Source organism: Oncorhynchus mykiss, chromosome 1 (genome assembly GCF_013265735.2).
Source record: "Oncorhynchus mykiss isolate Arlee chromosome 1, USDA_OmykA_1.1, whole genome shotgun sequence".
Classification (NCBI taxonomy): Eukaryota; Metazoa; Chordata; class Actinopteri; order Salmoniformes; family Salmonidae; genus Oncorhynchus; species Oncorhynchus mykiss.
This window is the reverse complement of record NC_048565.1, coordinates 59614927-59630897: the sequence shown is the minus strand read 5'-3', so window position 1 is coordinate 59630897 and position 15971 is coordinate 59614927. Positions and strand designations below refer to the sequence as shown.

Genomic DNA, 15971 nt, shown 5'->3' with positions numbered 1-15971 from the left:
TTAAGATTGTTATATGAAAAAGTAAAGTAAAAGTAAAGTATTATACCACTAAAGACAATTAGAAAAACAACAGTTGACTAACTGTAGTAGACCAACAGTGTGGATCATATTCTTGTTCTCATTATAACATTCTAAACTTACGTATTGTTAATGAATGAATATGTTGGATGTAAAGTGCATCGGTATCCAAAATAACATACAGTATATGACATCAATAGGTAGTCAAGCCAATCTATCTACTATTACCATTTCTACTATTACTATTACTATACTGCTACTAACGCTAGCACACTAAAACTGCTGATAGATTTGCTTTTCATAGTGTCTGGTTTGCTAAATATGAAACTTTATAATTTCCATAATGTTTCATAACACATTGACGTGGTAGTCTGTCTGACAACAAATTTAATTTGGTTAACCCACTGCATGTGTTGTCCAGGATTTTAGTTCATACTGTACGGGACTAGTCAATGTCAGAATTAAAGGGGAACCTGAACTACGACGTTGGCAAGCCGTGGGTTGTTAGTTATCTGACTGAACTTTCCCTTTATGGTAGTCTGGATTAACTGTTCCTTTAATAAAATCTGAACGTACTACCTTTAATGTTTCCATAACCATGACGCGGCTACGGACTACTACTTTTTTATTGGTCGCTCAATAAGCAGAGTTCTGACTCTAAATGTTGCTAATTACCAAAGTTGCTCAGAGAATAACATCACAGACTATGCTTCACATTAAGACTCTTTATATGAAATACTTCAACATCCAGCATGGCTGGATACAAAAAATAAAATATTGGTTGAGTCGGTACTAGACAGGGATGTCCATTCACTCCTGTGTGTTCTTAAGCAGACATACTGTAAGTGTGTTCTAGTGTGTTCTAGCCCTGCACACGTGAACATCCCCATGCCTCTTGGATCTTTTTTTTTGCATTGCTGAACCTTGTACACTCTCCAGGACAAGCTGATAGAGTTGGATTGAGAGTTGTGAATTCTGTCATGAATCCTCCCGCATTATCTCTTCCTTTCCTTCCTCTCCATATCTCAGTCCCATCAATACCTACCTAAAGAACAGTTCTAATTCCTAAATGACAGAGAAGCCAGGGGCCAAAACAACTCCAAAAATCTTTACCAATCAAATAGGATAGTAAAAAAACGGTATATACATCATAGATAAAAACATACATGCACAGATATAATTTCACTTGGCGCTAATAGGGGTGGATTCTATAAGTAGTACAGGTGGTTATGGTAGCATTGGTAACAGAGGTGGTGGTTTTGGCAAGCCATGGGTTGGAAGGTTCCGTGATGGACAGGATAAGTGCTGTTCAGCGTGCGTGCCAGGTGAGTAGATGTTACACGCTATACGCCTCACATTACATACAGCCGCTAGTGAAAGTCTACACACCCCTTCACAATTTGCCTTAAAATTACATCTAAAAAAGGGATTACATTAGATTTGTTTCCTACTGATCTACACAACCTACTCCACATTTGATATAAGAAATTTCAAATGACTGAAAAACACAAAATGAGTAAATAGTTGGTGGAAGCACCTTTGGCAGCGATTACAGATGTAAATATTTTGAATTAGATTCTACCAACCTTTCACAACTCTTAGGGCAACATATGTCCATTGTTTTTGTCAAAATTGCTCAAGCTCAGTGCATTTGCGTGGGAATCATTGATGGACAGCAATATTCAAACCTTGTCTCATAATTTTAAAGCACATTTAAGTCAGGAGAGAATGGACCATTCAGGAACATTCAACACCTCTTAGAAAGCCATTATAGTGTGTGTTTGGCATAACAAATTGTGTAATTGTCCCACAGAAAAATAAAACTATCCAAGGATTGGGTTTTCAGAAGACCGATTCAGGTTTTCCTCTAACATTTTACCTGGGCTTTGCTTCTTTCATATTTATTTTGATCCTGACAAACTCCCCAGTCCTTGCCGATGACAAGCATACCCATAACATGATGCTGCCGCCACAATACAAAAAAACTAAGGGATCAACAACAGTGCATTCCCTTCACATTACTGGCCTGTATGACAAAGCGAAAAGAAGGAATCAAAGTCAAAACAAATATGAAAGGAGCAAACTCCAGGTAAAAAGTTAAAGGAAAACCTACCTCAGTATTTTTCAGAAAGACAATTACACAATGTTTTATGTCAAAGACATCAGAATTGCTTTCCACTTGGTGTTGAGTGTTCCTGAGTGGTCTAGACCTGACTTACATTTTCTTGAAAATCAGAGACAATGTTTGAATATTTCTGTCCATAAATGATCCCCAAACAAATGTATTGACTTAGAGCTATTTTGACAAAAACAATGGCATACAGTATGTTGTCCTACGAGTTGTGCAAAGTTGGTAGAATATTATTCAAAATTATTCACAGCTGTAATAGCAGACAAATGCGCTTCCACCAAGTATTATCTCTGTGGTGTGAAGACATCTTCGTTTTTTTATATAACCTTCTTTCACTTTGAAAATGTAGGTTGCGTAGATCTGTAGAATTGTTTCTTTTTAATATGATCCCTTTTTAGATAAAAATTTAAGGTAGTAAAATGTGAAGACTGTGCAAGAGGAGTGCAGACCTTCACTTGGCACTGTTTCTGTTGGGCGGTCTTCCTGCAGGCACTCTAGTTGGTCTGCTTGGCTTTCTTCATCCTGAAACAGAGAGACGCCCAGTATGAATATACGACCGTTAACATAGACATATGGATATCGTCCTTGTGTGTTCAGGTCAACCACTTGACTGTTCCGCCAGCAAAAACACTTTGATTAAACACCATATTGAGATGAATGACTATTTGGTTTAGTCCCGAGTCTCTGCTGCACTGTGTTAGAGACACTGGAATGTACTACCTCACTTTGCCAAACCTCCCCTGTGATAACTACTGCTACTGGGGTCCACAGCGAAACACTCCTCCTATGTGTTTGTGTGTGTCTGTCCCCTGCATTAATACTCTCTGTATTTTCCAGACAGTTGTAGCTGTTAGTAACACATGGGTCAACGAGACTAATGGTGCAAAACACATTCAACACAATGATTATCCATCTTAAGTCTCTCTATCAGGACCAGTGGCGCGTATTCAAGGAGTTCAAGGGAAGCCAGGTGTCCCCAAAAAATGTACCAAGAAAAAAAACATACAGTTATTTATCTTTTGCCTGTCTGTGTTTCATAATTTTCCTTCAACTCGCAAGAGGCTGAATGTATCTCACTGGAGAAAGCATCCGAGCGAGCGAAACAGCGCCCCTCTGTCTCTGTATGTGAAGCCCATCTATTTCATGCTGTCCTGTCAAAAAATAGTCTGATAACCTTGCCATCCGTAGCATTGAATGCAGGGGAAGCTAGCGAGTATTTGGCCTCCCTTGATAATAAAAATAAATAAATAGCCAAACAGTGTTGAGCGAAATTGAGTGAGCAAAACTGTGAATGGTCCTGGCGCACTCAAAAAAAAGTGTGAAGGGAATGGCAGTTTGGATTTGGCTTCACACCAATCACATCAAAAGCCAAACGTCATTGACAGAAAAAATGAATTGTTGCACCGCGTTATGTTGTTGTCCTAAGGGGGCTAGCTAGCTAGCTAAAAATGTCCTTTTCATACCTTAAGGGAACATTTCGGCATTTCGTGTATGATCAGTGAGAAAGTCCATATTGCAAATGTACGGTCCCTTACCCGACGTCCGAAATCGTTTGTAAAATTCGCGGTCGGCGTCGGGCCGTGCGGTAGGGCCAGACCTACCGGGAAGTCATCGAATGAACTTTGTCGGACTTTCGGTTCCCGTTTAAAAAAAAAAAAAAGTTTCGGACCGTTTTTCCGCCGTCCCGGACACTCCCACCAGATGGCATACGGAATCATATGGCAATTTGGCAAAACATCACGAATCGCGACGGGGCCTTATCTCAAAAACTGAAAATATTTCGAAGCCGAAACTTGGCGAGCGTAGGTTTGGCTCAAGGGGCAGTTGGCCCCGAACGGGATGGCGTCTAGGCCTCGACGGTTTTTGAGCTACGGCCATTTTTCTGGGATTAAAGGCTTAAAATGGAAGTAGAGAAATTATTTTTCCACTTCGGGTCAAAGCCAAGGAGCCTCCGGTGTCAATAAAAAAAGAACCAGCCATTTATCTATCGTCATTTAAGAGAAACGGAACAATGACAAATTGGTGATGGTCACAAATAGGCGTTTTTTTTTTTTCAACGGTTACAGATCCAGTTGCAGGGTGTTCATACGAATCTTTTTAAAGTGTGCTGCGGAGCTCTGCGACATTTCTGTGATTTTCTATGATTTTCTGAAATAACACAATAACCGACCATTAGAATAGTAGGCCCAAAATGAAGCCTGCCCCACAATGTCATTTGCTTTTGAGTGACAGTGAGAGAACCGTTAGGGTGAGAAGAAAAATTCCACCACATGAATGTTCCTAAGGTCCTCCCGATCTCAACAAGCCTAACCTTGACCGTGTGGCATTAACCCTTCACAGTAAAACAGGGTTTTTTGATCTCACAGATTACAGTTTCATCTCTCCCCATAGGAATACATTGCCTGCACCCCTAATTTCAACCTGAGGCCTATGTGGGTTATGAATGCCGTATGAACCTGTCTTCGGTACCAGTCCATCAGGCCACTATGAGGTCTACCTGTGTCGATTCTAAGCTTCCTGGACCAACCGGAAGTGGTTCAAATGCCCCTAAAAGTGTTTACCCATACACTGCATGCAGTTTGATAGACATAGTGCATTCAACCCTGTGTAGATCAGTCAATTCTTAACGTAAGGACTTAAAACTCAGGATTCTGTAACAGCATACCCCAATGAGGATATGTGGTGACTTATAGCTTCCTGTGCCAACCGGAAGTGCCATAATTGGTGTCTCAGGGGCTGTTTCGAAGGGTTAAAAAATTCAGATCTGTCCAAAACTTCATATATGTGATTAGGCAACCCCCATGAACTGTAAATCAGTCATTTTTCCCAAAAAAAATCAAAGGAAAAAAAAATTGCACTAAAACACAACTTGGATGGAGGGACGTATTGGGGTGCGTAGAGACAGACAGTGGCCGCAATAGTTAGCTTTGTTCGAGCTAAAAAAGAACGGTCGGACCTAGAGTTCCGAAACTTTAGAAACCTGTTCTAGACCTCCGGGCCATGGTGCGTGGCGAGTTACGTGGCTCTAGATGGTTCTCGGACCGAGAAACAGCCTCGTACATTCGCAATAACTTCAATTCATTTTTGCATCACGAAAATGACGACGTTTAGAAAAGTCTCAGAGACGCAAGGCTAGGTGCGTTGAAACCGGCTCGGCCCATAGAGACGGACCCCAAAGTTTCTGTCCGATAGCTCGTTCAAGGACCCCGTAGCAAGGCATGGAAATAAGTGGATTTTCAGCACCAATTAGGGTTTTTCTCGGACACCAAATGACCTATCGAGCCGAAACTCGGGATTCGGGGTCGCCTCACATAGGACTTCACATAATGTCCGAACTGGACCCGCAGCTAGAACGTAACTATGTGTTTTACCTTTTTATTATGTTTTAAACTAGAGGCGCCGTGAATTATGGGACTGCTCTGACATATATGATAGTTGGCATCTAAATGAGTAGGAAACAGTGGGTTTGGTGTCATAATGACATCTAATTGACTGATGGACACTGACTTGCTAGTTGACTTTTGTACATTTGCAATATGTTTAAACAGAGAGGGACCATCACCAAAATGGCATTCTGAAATCAACACAAAAAATGGCATCACCATAGTCTCCAGACTGTGCTGAGTTCAACGAGCTATCCCGCTTGACCGTAGCTCGCTCGGTCTAGGCGCAGCAACCATTAGAATATTAGGCCCAAAATGAAGCCTGCCCCACAATGTCATTTGCTTTTGAGTGACAGTGAGAGAACCGTTAGGGTGAGAAGAAAAATTCCACCATAGGAATGTTCATAAGGTCCTCCCGATCTGAACAAGCCTAACCTTGACCGTGTGGCATTAACCCTTAACAGTAAAACAGTGTTTTTTGATCTCACAGATTACAGTGTCATCTCTCCCCATAGGAATACATTGCCTGCACCCTTAATTTCAACCTGAGGCCTATGTGGGTTATGAATGCCGTATGAACCTGTCTTCGGTACCAGTCCATCAGGCCACTATGAGGTCTACCTGTGTTGATTCTAAGCTTCCTGGACCAACCGGAAGTGGTTCAAATCACCCTAAAAGTGTTTACCCATACATTGCATGCAGTTTGATAGACATTGTGCATTCAACCCTGTGTAGATCAGTCAATTCTTAACGTAAAGACTTAAAACTCGGGATTCTGTAAGTGGCCATGTCAATCAAGACATGTGGTGATTTATAGCTTCCTGTGCCAACCGGAAGTGCCATAATTGGTGTCTCAGGGGCTGTTTCGAAGGGTTAAAAAATTCAGATCTGTCCAAAACTTCATATATGTGATTAGGCAACCCCCATGAACTGTAAATCAGTCATTTTTCCCCAAAAAAATCAAAGGAAAAAAAAATTGCACTAAAACACAACTTGGATGGAGGGACGTATTGGGGTGCGTAGAGACAGACAGTGGCCGCAATAGTTAGCTTTGTTGGAGCTAAAAAAGAACGGTCGGACCTAGAGTTCCGAAACTTTAGAAACCTGTTCTAGACCTCCGGGCCATGGTGCGTGGCGAGTTACGTGGCTCTAGACGGTTCTCGGACCGAGAAACAGCCTCGTACATTTGGAATAACTTCAATTCATTTTTGCATCACGAAAATGACGACGTTTAGAAAAGTCTCAGAGACGCAAGGCTAGGTGCGTTGAAACCGGCTCGGCCCATAGAGACGGACCCCAAAGTTTCTGTCCGATAGCTCGTTCAAGGACCCCGTAGCAAGGCATGGAAATAAGTGGATTTTCAGCACCAATTAGGGTTTTTCTCGGACACCAAATGACCTATCGAGCCGAAACTCGGGATTCGGGGTCGCCTCACATAGGACTTCACATAATGTCCGAACTGGACCCGCAGCTAGAACGTAACTATGTGTTTTACCTTTTTATTATGTTTTCAACTAGAGGCGCTGTGAATTATGGGCCTGCTCTGACATATGTGATAGTTGGCTACTAAATGAGTAGGAAAAAGTGGGTTTGGTGTCAATTGATATCCATTTGGTGTCATAATGACATCTAATTGACTGATGGACACTGACTTGCTAGTTGACTTTTGTACATTTGCAATATGTTTAAACGGAGAGGGACCATCACCAAAATGGCATTCTGAAATCAACACAAAAAATGGCATCACCATAGTCTCCAGACTGTTCTGAGTTCAACGAGCTATCCCGCTTGACCGTAGCTCGCTCGGTCTAGGCGCAGCAACCATTAGAATAGAAGGCCCAAAATGAAGCCTGCACCACAATGTCATTTGCTTTTGAGTGACAGTGAGAGAACCGTTAGGGTGAGAAGAAAAATTCCACCACTTGAATGTTCCTAAGGTCCTCCCGATCTCAACAAGCCTAACCTTGACCGTGTGGCATTAACCCTTCACAGTAGAACAGTGTTTTTTGATCTCACAGATTACAGTGTCATCTCTCCCCATAGGAATACATTGCCTGCACCCCTAATTTCAACCTGAGGCCTATGTGGGTTATGAATGCCGTATGAACCTGTCTTCGGTACCAGTCCATCAGGCCACTATGAGGTCTACCTGTGTTGATTCTAAGCTTCCTGGACCAACCGGAAGTGGTTAAAATGCCCCTAAAAGTGTTTACCCATACACTGCATGCAGTTTGATAGACATAGTGCATTCAACCTTGTGTAGATCAGTCAATTCTTAACGTAAGGACTTAAAACTCAGGATTCTGTAACAGCATACCCCAATGAGGATATGTGTTGATTTATAACTTCCTGTGCCAACCGGAAGTGCCATAATTGGTGTCTCAGGGGCTGTTTCGAAGGGTTAAAAAAGTCTGATCTTTCCAAAACTTCATATGTGTGATTAGGCAACCCCCATGAACTGTAAATCAGTCATTTTTCCCAAAAAAAATCAAAGGAAAAAAAAATTGCACTAAAACACAACTAGGATGGAGGGACGTATTGGGGTGCGTAGAGACAGACAGTGGCTCCAATAGTTAGCTTTGTTGGAGCTAAAAAAGAACGGTCGGACCTAGAGTTCCGAAACTTTAGAAACCTGTTCTAGACCTCCCGTAGATGGTGCGTGGTGAGTTACGTGGCTCTAGAAGGTTCTCGGACCGAGAAACAGCCTCGTACATTTGAAATAACTTCAATTCATTTTTGCATCACGAAAATGACGACATTTAGAAATGTCCCAGAGTCGCAAGACTAGGTGCATTGCGAACGTCTCGGCCCATATAGACAGACCCCAACGTTTCTGTCCGATATCTCATTCAAGGACCCCGTAGCAAGTCATGGAAAATAGTGGATTTTCAGCACCAATTAGGGTTTTTCTCGGACACCAAATGACCTATCGAGCCGAAACTTGGGATTCGGGGTCGCCTCAGCTAGGCCAACACATAACATAAGAAATGGACCCGCAGCTAGAACGTAACTACGTGTTTTATGGTTTTTTTATGGTTTGTACCGAAGGCGTTGTGAATTTTGGGCCAGCTCTGAAGTATGTAATAGTTGGCTACTAAACGAGTTGGAAAAAGTGGGTTTGGTGTCAGTTTGTATCAGTTTGGTGGTCAGAATGATATCTAATTGACTGATGGACTCTTGTCCACTTGACTCTTGTACATTTGCAATATGATTCTATAGTGAAAAAACATCACCAAAAGCGACATTCTGAAATCAACCCAAACGAGCGATTGAGATGACCCAGAATCACTGCAAAGCCATCCCGAGTTCATCGGGCCAGTCAATTTCACATTCCTGCAGGATTTTTATAGCATGACAAATTCGTGATGGTACCTGCCCATTAAAACATATTGCAAATGCACAGTGACTTTGAAAAAGTAAGAAACAAAAAAAAATACATCTAAAATTTTTTGAGCATGACAAATTCGTGATGGTACCTGCCCATTGAAACATATTCCAAATGCACAGTGACTTTGAAAAAGTAAGGAAACAAAAAAAAATACATCTAAAATTTTTTGAGCATGACAAATTCGTGATGGTACCTGCCCATTGAAACATATTGCAAATGCACAGTGACTTTGAAAAAGTAAGGAAACATAAACAAATTCGATAAACAAATTCGTGATGGTACCTGCCCATTGAAACATATTGCAAATGCACAGTGACTTTGAAAAAGTAAGGAAACATAAACAAATTCGATAAACAAATTCGTGATGGTACCTGCCCATTGAAACATATTGCAAATGCACAGTGACTTTGAAAAAGTAAGGAAACATAAACAAATTCGATAAACAAATTCGTGATGGTACCTGCCCATTAAAACATATTCCAAATGCACAGTGACTTTGAAAAAGTAAGAAACAAAAAAAAATACATCTAAAAAATTTTGAGCATGACAAATTCGTGATGGTACCTGCCCATTGAAACATATTGCAAATGCACAGTGACTTTGAAAAAGTAAGGAAACATAAACAAATTCGATAAACAAATTCGTGATGGTACCTGCCCATTGAAACATATTGCAAATGCACAGTGACTTTGAAAAAGTAAGGAAACATAAACAAATTCGATAAACAAATTCGTGATGGTACCTGCCCATTAAAACATATTCCAAATGCACAGTGACTTTGAAAAAGTAAGGAAACAAAAAAAAATACATCTAAAAAATTTTGAGCATGACAAATTCGTGATGGTACCTGCCCATTGAAACATATTGCAAATGCACAGTGACTTTGAAAAAGTAAGGAAACATAAACAAATTCGATAAACAAATTCGTGATGGTACCTGCCCATTAAAACATATTCCAAATGCACAGTGACTTTGAAAAAGTAAGAAACAAAAAAAAATACATCTAAAATTTTTTGAGCATGACAAATTCGTGATGGTACCTGCCCATTGAAACATATTGCAAATGCACAGTGACTTTGAAAAAGTAAGGAAACATAAACAAATTCGATAAACAAATTCGTGATGGTACCTGCCCATTAAAACATATTCCAAATGCACAGTGACTTTGAAAAAGTAAGAAACAAAAAAAAATACATCTAAAAAATTTTGAGCATGACAAATTCGTGATGGTACCTGCCCATTGAAACATATTGCAAATGCACAGTGACTTTGAAAAAGTAAGGAAACATAAACAAATTCGATAAACAAATTCGTGATGGTACCTGCCCATTGAAACATATTGCAAATGCACAGTGACTTTGAAAAAGTAAGGAAACATAAACAAATTCGATAAACAAATTCGTGATGGTACCTGCCCATTAAAACATATTCCAAATGCACAGTGACTTTGAAAAAGTAAGGAAACAAAAAAAAATACATCTAAAAAATTTTGAGCATGACAAATTCGTGATGGTACCTGCCCATTGAAACATATTGCAAATGCACAGTGACTTTGAAAAAGTAAGGAAACATAAACAAATTCGATAAACAAATTCGTGATGGTACCTGCCCATTAAAACATATTCCAAATGCACAGTGACTTTGAAAAAGTAAGAAACAAAAAAAAATACATCTAAAATTTTTTGAGCATGACAAATTCGTGATGGTACCTGCCCATTGAAACATATTGCAAATGCACAGTGACTTTGAAAAAGTAAGGAAACATAAACAAATTCGATAAACAAATTCGTGATGGTACCTGCCCATTAAAACATATTCCAAATGCACAGTGACTTTGAAAAAGTAAGGAAACAAAAAAAAATACATCTAAAAAATTTTGAGCATGACAAATTCGTGATGGTACCTGCCCATTGAAACATATTGCAAATGCACAGTGACTTTGAAAAAGTAAGGAAACATAAACAAATTCGATAAACAAATTCGTGATGGTACCTGCCCATTAAAACATATTCCAAATGCACAGTGACTTTGAAAAAGTAAGAAACAAAAAAAAATACATCTAAAATTTTTTGAGCATGACAAATTCGTGATGGTACCTGCCCATTGAAACATATTGCAAATGCACAGTGACTTTGAAAAAGTAAGGAAACATAAACAAATTCGATAAACAAATTCGTGATGGTACCTGCCCATTAAAACATATTCCAAATGCACAGTGACTTTGAAAAAGTAAGGAAACAAAAAAAAATACATCTAAAAAATTTTGAGCATGACAAATTCGTGATGGTACCTGCCCATTGAAACATATTGCAAATGCACAGTGACTTTGAAAAAGTAAGGAAACATAAACAAATTCGATAAACAAATTCGTGATGGTACCTGCCCATTGAAACATATTGCAAATGCACAGTGACTTTGAAAAAGTAAGGAAACATAAACAAATTCGATAAACAAATTCGTGATGGTACCTGCCCATTAAAACATATTCCAAATGCACAGTGACTTTGAAAAAGTAAGGAAACAAAAAAAAATACATCTAAAAAATTTTGAGCATGACAAATTCGTGATGGTACCTGCCCATTGAAACATATTGCAAATGCACAGTGACTTTGAAAAAGTAAGGAAACATAAACAAATTCGATAAACAAATTCGTGATGGTACCTGCCCATTAAAACATATTCCAAATGCACAGTGACTTTGAAAAAGTAAGAAACAAAAAAAAATACATCTAAAAAATTTTGAGCATGACAAATTCGTGATGGTACCTGCCCATTGAAACATATTGCAAATGCACAGTGACTTTGAAAAAGTAAGGAAACATAAACAAATTCGATAAACAAATTCGTGATGGTACCTGCCCATTGAAACATATTGCAAATGCACAGTGACTTTGAAAAAGTAAGGAAACATAAACAAATTCGATAAACAAATTCGTGATGGTACCTGCCCATTAAAACATATTCCAAATGCACAGTGACTTTGAAAAAGTAAGAAACAAAAAAAAATACATCTAAAAAATTTTGAGCATGACAAATTCGTGATGGTACCTGCCCATTGAAACATATTGCAAATGCACAGTGACTTTGAAAAAGTAAGGAAACATAAACAAATTCGATAAACAAATTCGTGATGGTACCTGCCCATTAAAACATATTCCAAATGCACAGTGACTTTGAAAAAGTAAGAAACAAAAAAAAATACATCTAAAATTTTTTGAGCATGACAAATTCGTGATGGTACCTGCCCATTGAAACATATTGCAAATGCACAGTGACTTTGAAAAAGTAAGGAAACATAAACAAATTCGATAAACAAATTCGTGATGGTACCTGCCCATTGAAACATATTGCAAATGCACAGTGACTTTGAAAAAGTAAGGAAACATAAACAAATTCGATAAACAAATTCGTGATGGTACCTGCCCATTAAAACATATTCCAAATGCACAGTGACTTTGAAAAAGTAAGGAAACAAAAAAAAATACATCTAAAAAATTTTGAGCATGACAAATTCGTGATGGTACCTGCCCATTGAAACATATTGCAAATGCACAGTGACTTTGAAAAAGTAAGGAAACATAAACAAATTCGATAAACAAATTCGTGATGGTACCTGCCCATTGAAACATATTGCAAATGCACAGTGACTTTGAAAAAGTAAGGAAACATAAACAAATTCGATAAACAAATTCGTGATGGTACCTGCCCATTAAAACATATTCCAAATGCACAGTGACTTTGAAAAAGTAAGGAAACAAAAAAAAATACATCTAAAAAATTTTGAGCATGACAAATTCGTGATGGTACCTGCCCATTGAAACATATTGCAAATGCACAGTGACTTTGAAAAAGTAAGGAAACATAAACAAATTCGATAAACAAATTCGTGATGGTACCTGCCCATTAAAACATATTCCAAATGCACAGTGACTTTGAAAAAGTAAGAAACAAAAAAAAATACATCTAAAATTTTTTGAGCATGACAAATTCGTGATGGTACCTGCCCATTGAAACATATTGCAAATGCACAGTGACTTTGAAAAAGTAAGGAAACATAAACAAATTCGATAAACAAATTCGTGATGGTACCTGCCCATTAAAACATATTCCAAATGCACAGTGACTTTGAAAAAGTAAGAAACAAAAAAAAATACATCTAAAATTTTTTGAGCATGACAAATTCGTGATGGTACCTGCCCATTGAAACATATTGCAAATGCACAGTGACTTTGAAAAAGTAAGGAAACATAAACAAATTCGATAAACAAATTCGTGATGGTACCTGCCCATTAAAACATATTCCAAATGCACAGTGACTTTGAAAAAGTAAGGAAACAAAAAAAAATACATCTAAAAAATTTTGAGCATGACAAATTCGTGATGGTACCTGCCCATTGAAACATATTGCAAATGCACAGTGACTTTGAAAAAGTAAGGAAACATAAACAAATTCGATAAACAAATTCGTGATGGTACCTGCCCATTAAAACATATTCCAAATGCACAGTGACTTTGAAAAAGTAAGAAACAAAAAAAAATACATCTAAAATTTTTTGAGCATGACAAATTCGTGATGGTACCTGCCCATTGAAACATATTGCAAATGCACAGTGACTTTGAAAAAGTAAGGAAACATAAACAAATTCGATAAACAAATTCGTGATGGTACCTGCCCATTAAAACATATTCCAAATGCACAGTGACTTTGAAAAAGTAAGAAACAAAAAAAAATACATCTAAAATTTTTTGAGCATGACAAATTCGTGATGGTACCTGCCCATTGAAACATATTGCAAATGCACAGTGACTTTGAAAAAGTAAGGAAACATAAACAAATTCGATAAACAAATTCGTGATGGTACCTGCCCATTAAAACATATTCCAAATGCACAGTGACTTTGAAAAAGTAAGGAAACAAAAAAAAATACATCTAAAAAATTTTGAGCATGACAAATTCGTGATGGTACCTGCCCATTGAAACATATTGCAAATGCACAGTGACTTTGAAAAAGTAAGGAAACATAAACAAATTCGATAAACAAATTCGTGATGGTACCTGCCCATTAAAACATATTGCAAATGCACAGAGACTTTGAAAAAGTAAGGAAACATAAACAAAAAAACATCCCAAAAAATGTTGGGTAACCAGCTGCATATTTTAGATCACAAGCTTGAATTCTGAGCATGACAAATTCGTGATGGTACCTGCCCATTAAAACATATTGCAAATGCACAGTGACTTTGAAAAAGTAAGGAAACATAAACAAAAAAACATCCCAAAATTTTTTTTTTGGGTTACCAGTTGCATATTTTAGATCACCAGGTGCACATTTCAGGTCACCAGGTGCACATTTCAGATCACCAGGTGCACGGAGGAAAATATTTACTTTTGACTTTGACTTTTGACTTCCTATGACATCATATTGCAAATGGAGAAAACATATGCCTTATGCACAAGTAAAACAAAAAGAAATATGTAATACAAGTTGACCAAGGTATAGTTTGAGCAAAGTAAAGTTTGAATTTTGAGCATGACAAATTCGTGATGGTACCTGCCCATTAAAACATATTGCAAATGTACAGTGACTTTGAAAAAGTAAGGAAACATAAACAAAAAAACATCCCAAAATTTTTTTTTTGGGTTACCAGTTGCATATTTTAGATCACCAGGTGCACATTTCAGGTCACCAGGTGCACATTTCAGATCACCAGGTGCACGGAGGAAAATGTTTACTTTTGACTTTGACTTTTGACTTCCTATGACATCATATTGCAAATGGAGAAAACATATGCCTTATGCACAAGTAAAACAAAAAGAAATATGTAATACAAGTTGACCAAGGTATAGTTTGAGCAAAGTAAAGTTTGAATTTTGAGCATGACAAATTCGTGATGGTATCTGCCCATTAAAACATATTGCAAATGCACAGTGACTTTGAAAAAGTAAGGAAACATAAACAAAAAAAATCCAAAAAATTTTGTTGCACATTTTAGATCATCAGTTGCACGGAGGAAAATATTTACTTTTGACTTAGACTTTTGACTTCCTATGACATCATATTGCAAATGGAGAAAACATATGCCTTATGCACAAGTAAAAAAAATATGATAATAAAGCATGACTAAAGTATGTTGATAAAGTTCTTATACATGTGTTATTGACACAAAAATCGAAAGAATTTTGAAAAAAGGTCAAGAAAGCACTTTTTTAAGGATGTATGAAGTTTTTTACCAAATTTTGACATTTTTGACTTTTGACTTTTGACTTCCTATGAAATCATATTCCAAATGGAGAAAACATATGCCTTATGCACAAGTAAAAAAAAATATATATATATGATAATAAAGTATGACTAAAGTATGTTGATAAAGTTCTTATACATGTGTAATTGACACAAAAATCGAAAGAATTTTGAAAAAAGGTCCAGAAAACACTTTTTTAAGGATGTGTGAAGTTTTTTACCAAATTTTGACATTTTTGACTTTTGACTTTTGACTTCCTATGAAATCATATTGCAAATGGACAAAACATATGCCTTATGCGCATGTACTTAAAAAATATATATATATGATGACAAAAGTATACTCATACAGTACTTACCCATGTGTAATTGACAAAAAACTCGAAAGAATTTCGAAAAAAGGTCCAGAAAGCACTTTTTTAAGGGTTTTTAAGTTTTTTTTTAAAAATGTCATTTTTCAAAATTTGGCTTTTGGATGTTGACTTGGGTGCCATTTGCAATATGAAATGCCCCGGTGGAACGCACACGCCCCCTATTGGAATTTTGAAGTGTTACAATTGGCAATTGCCATATGGCATTTGCAATATACTTTGCATGAATCAACGCCAAATTGGGTGGTATTGACCATCGTGTATATGGTTTGTCCAATGCCAATATACCGCCATTTGTTTTTGTCCAAATCAGGGGGGTATTCCCTTACATAAATTAGCCATGGATGGAGATAGGGATTTTGACTTGTGGTTTTACTTAATTCTCCATACTGGCCAATGATTATCATGGTGATTCTGATCCAACCATGAATTCATACA

General features: G+C 37.6%; 1 protein-coding gene across 1 annotated transcript in view; it reads right to left on the bottom strand.

The window, feature by feature from the left end:
- Positions 1-2643: 2643 nt before the first annotated feature.
- cxcl12a (chemokine CXCL12a) overlaps positions 2644-15971 on the bottom strand; it is a 38591-nt gene continuing 25263 nt past the window's right edge. Inside the window, exon 4 of the mRNA NM_001281354.1 lies at positions 2644-2671. Coding sequence (NP_001268283.1) covers positions 2644-2671 — 28 coding nt within the window. The remainder of the gene's footprint in view (positions 2672-15971) is intronic.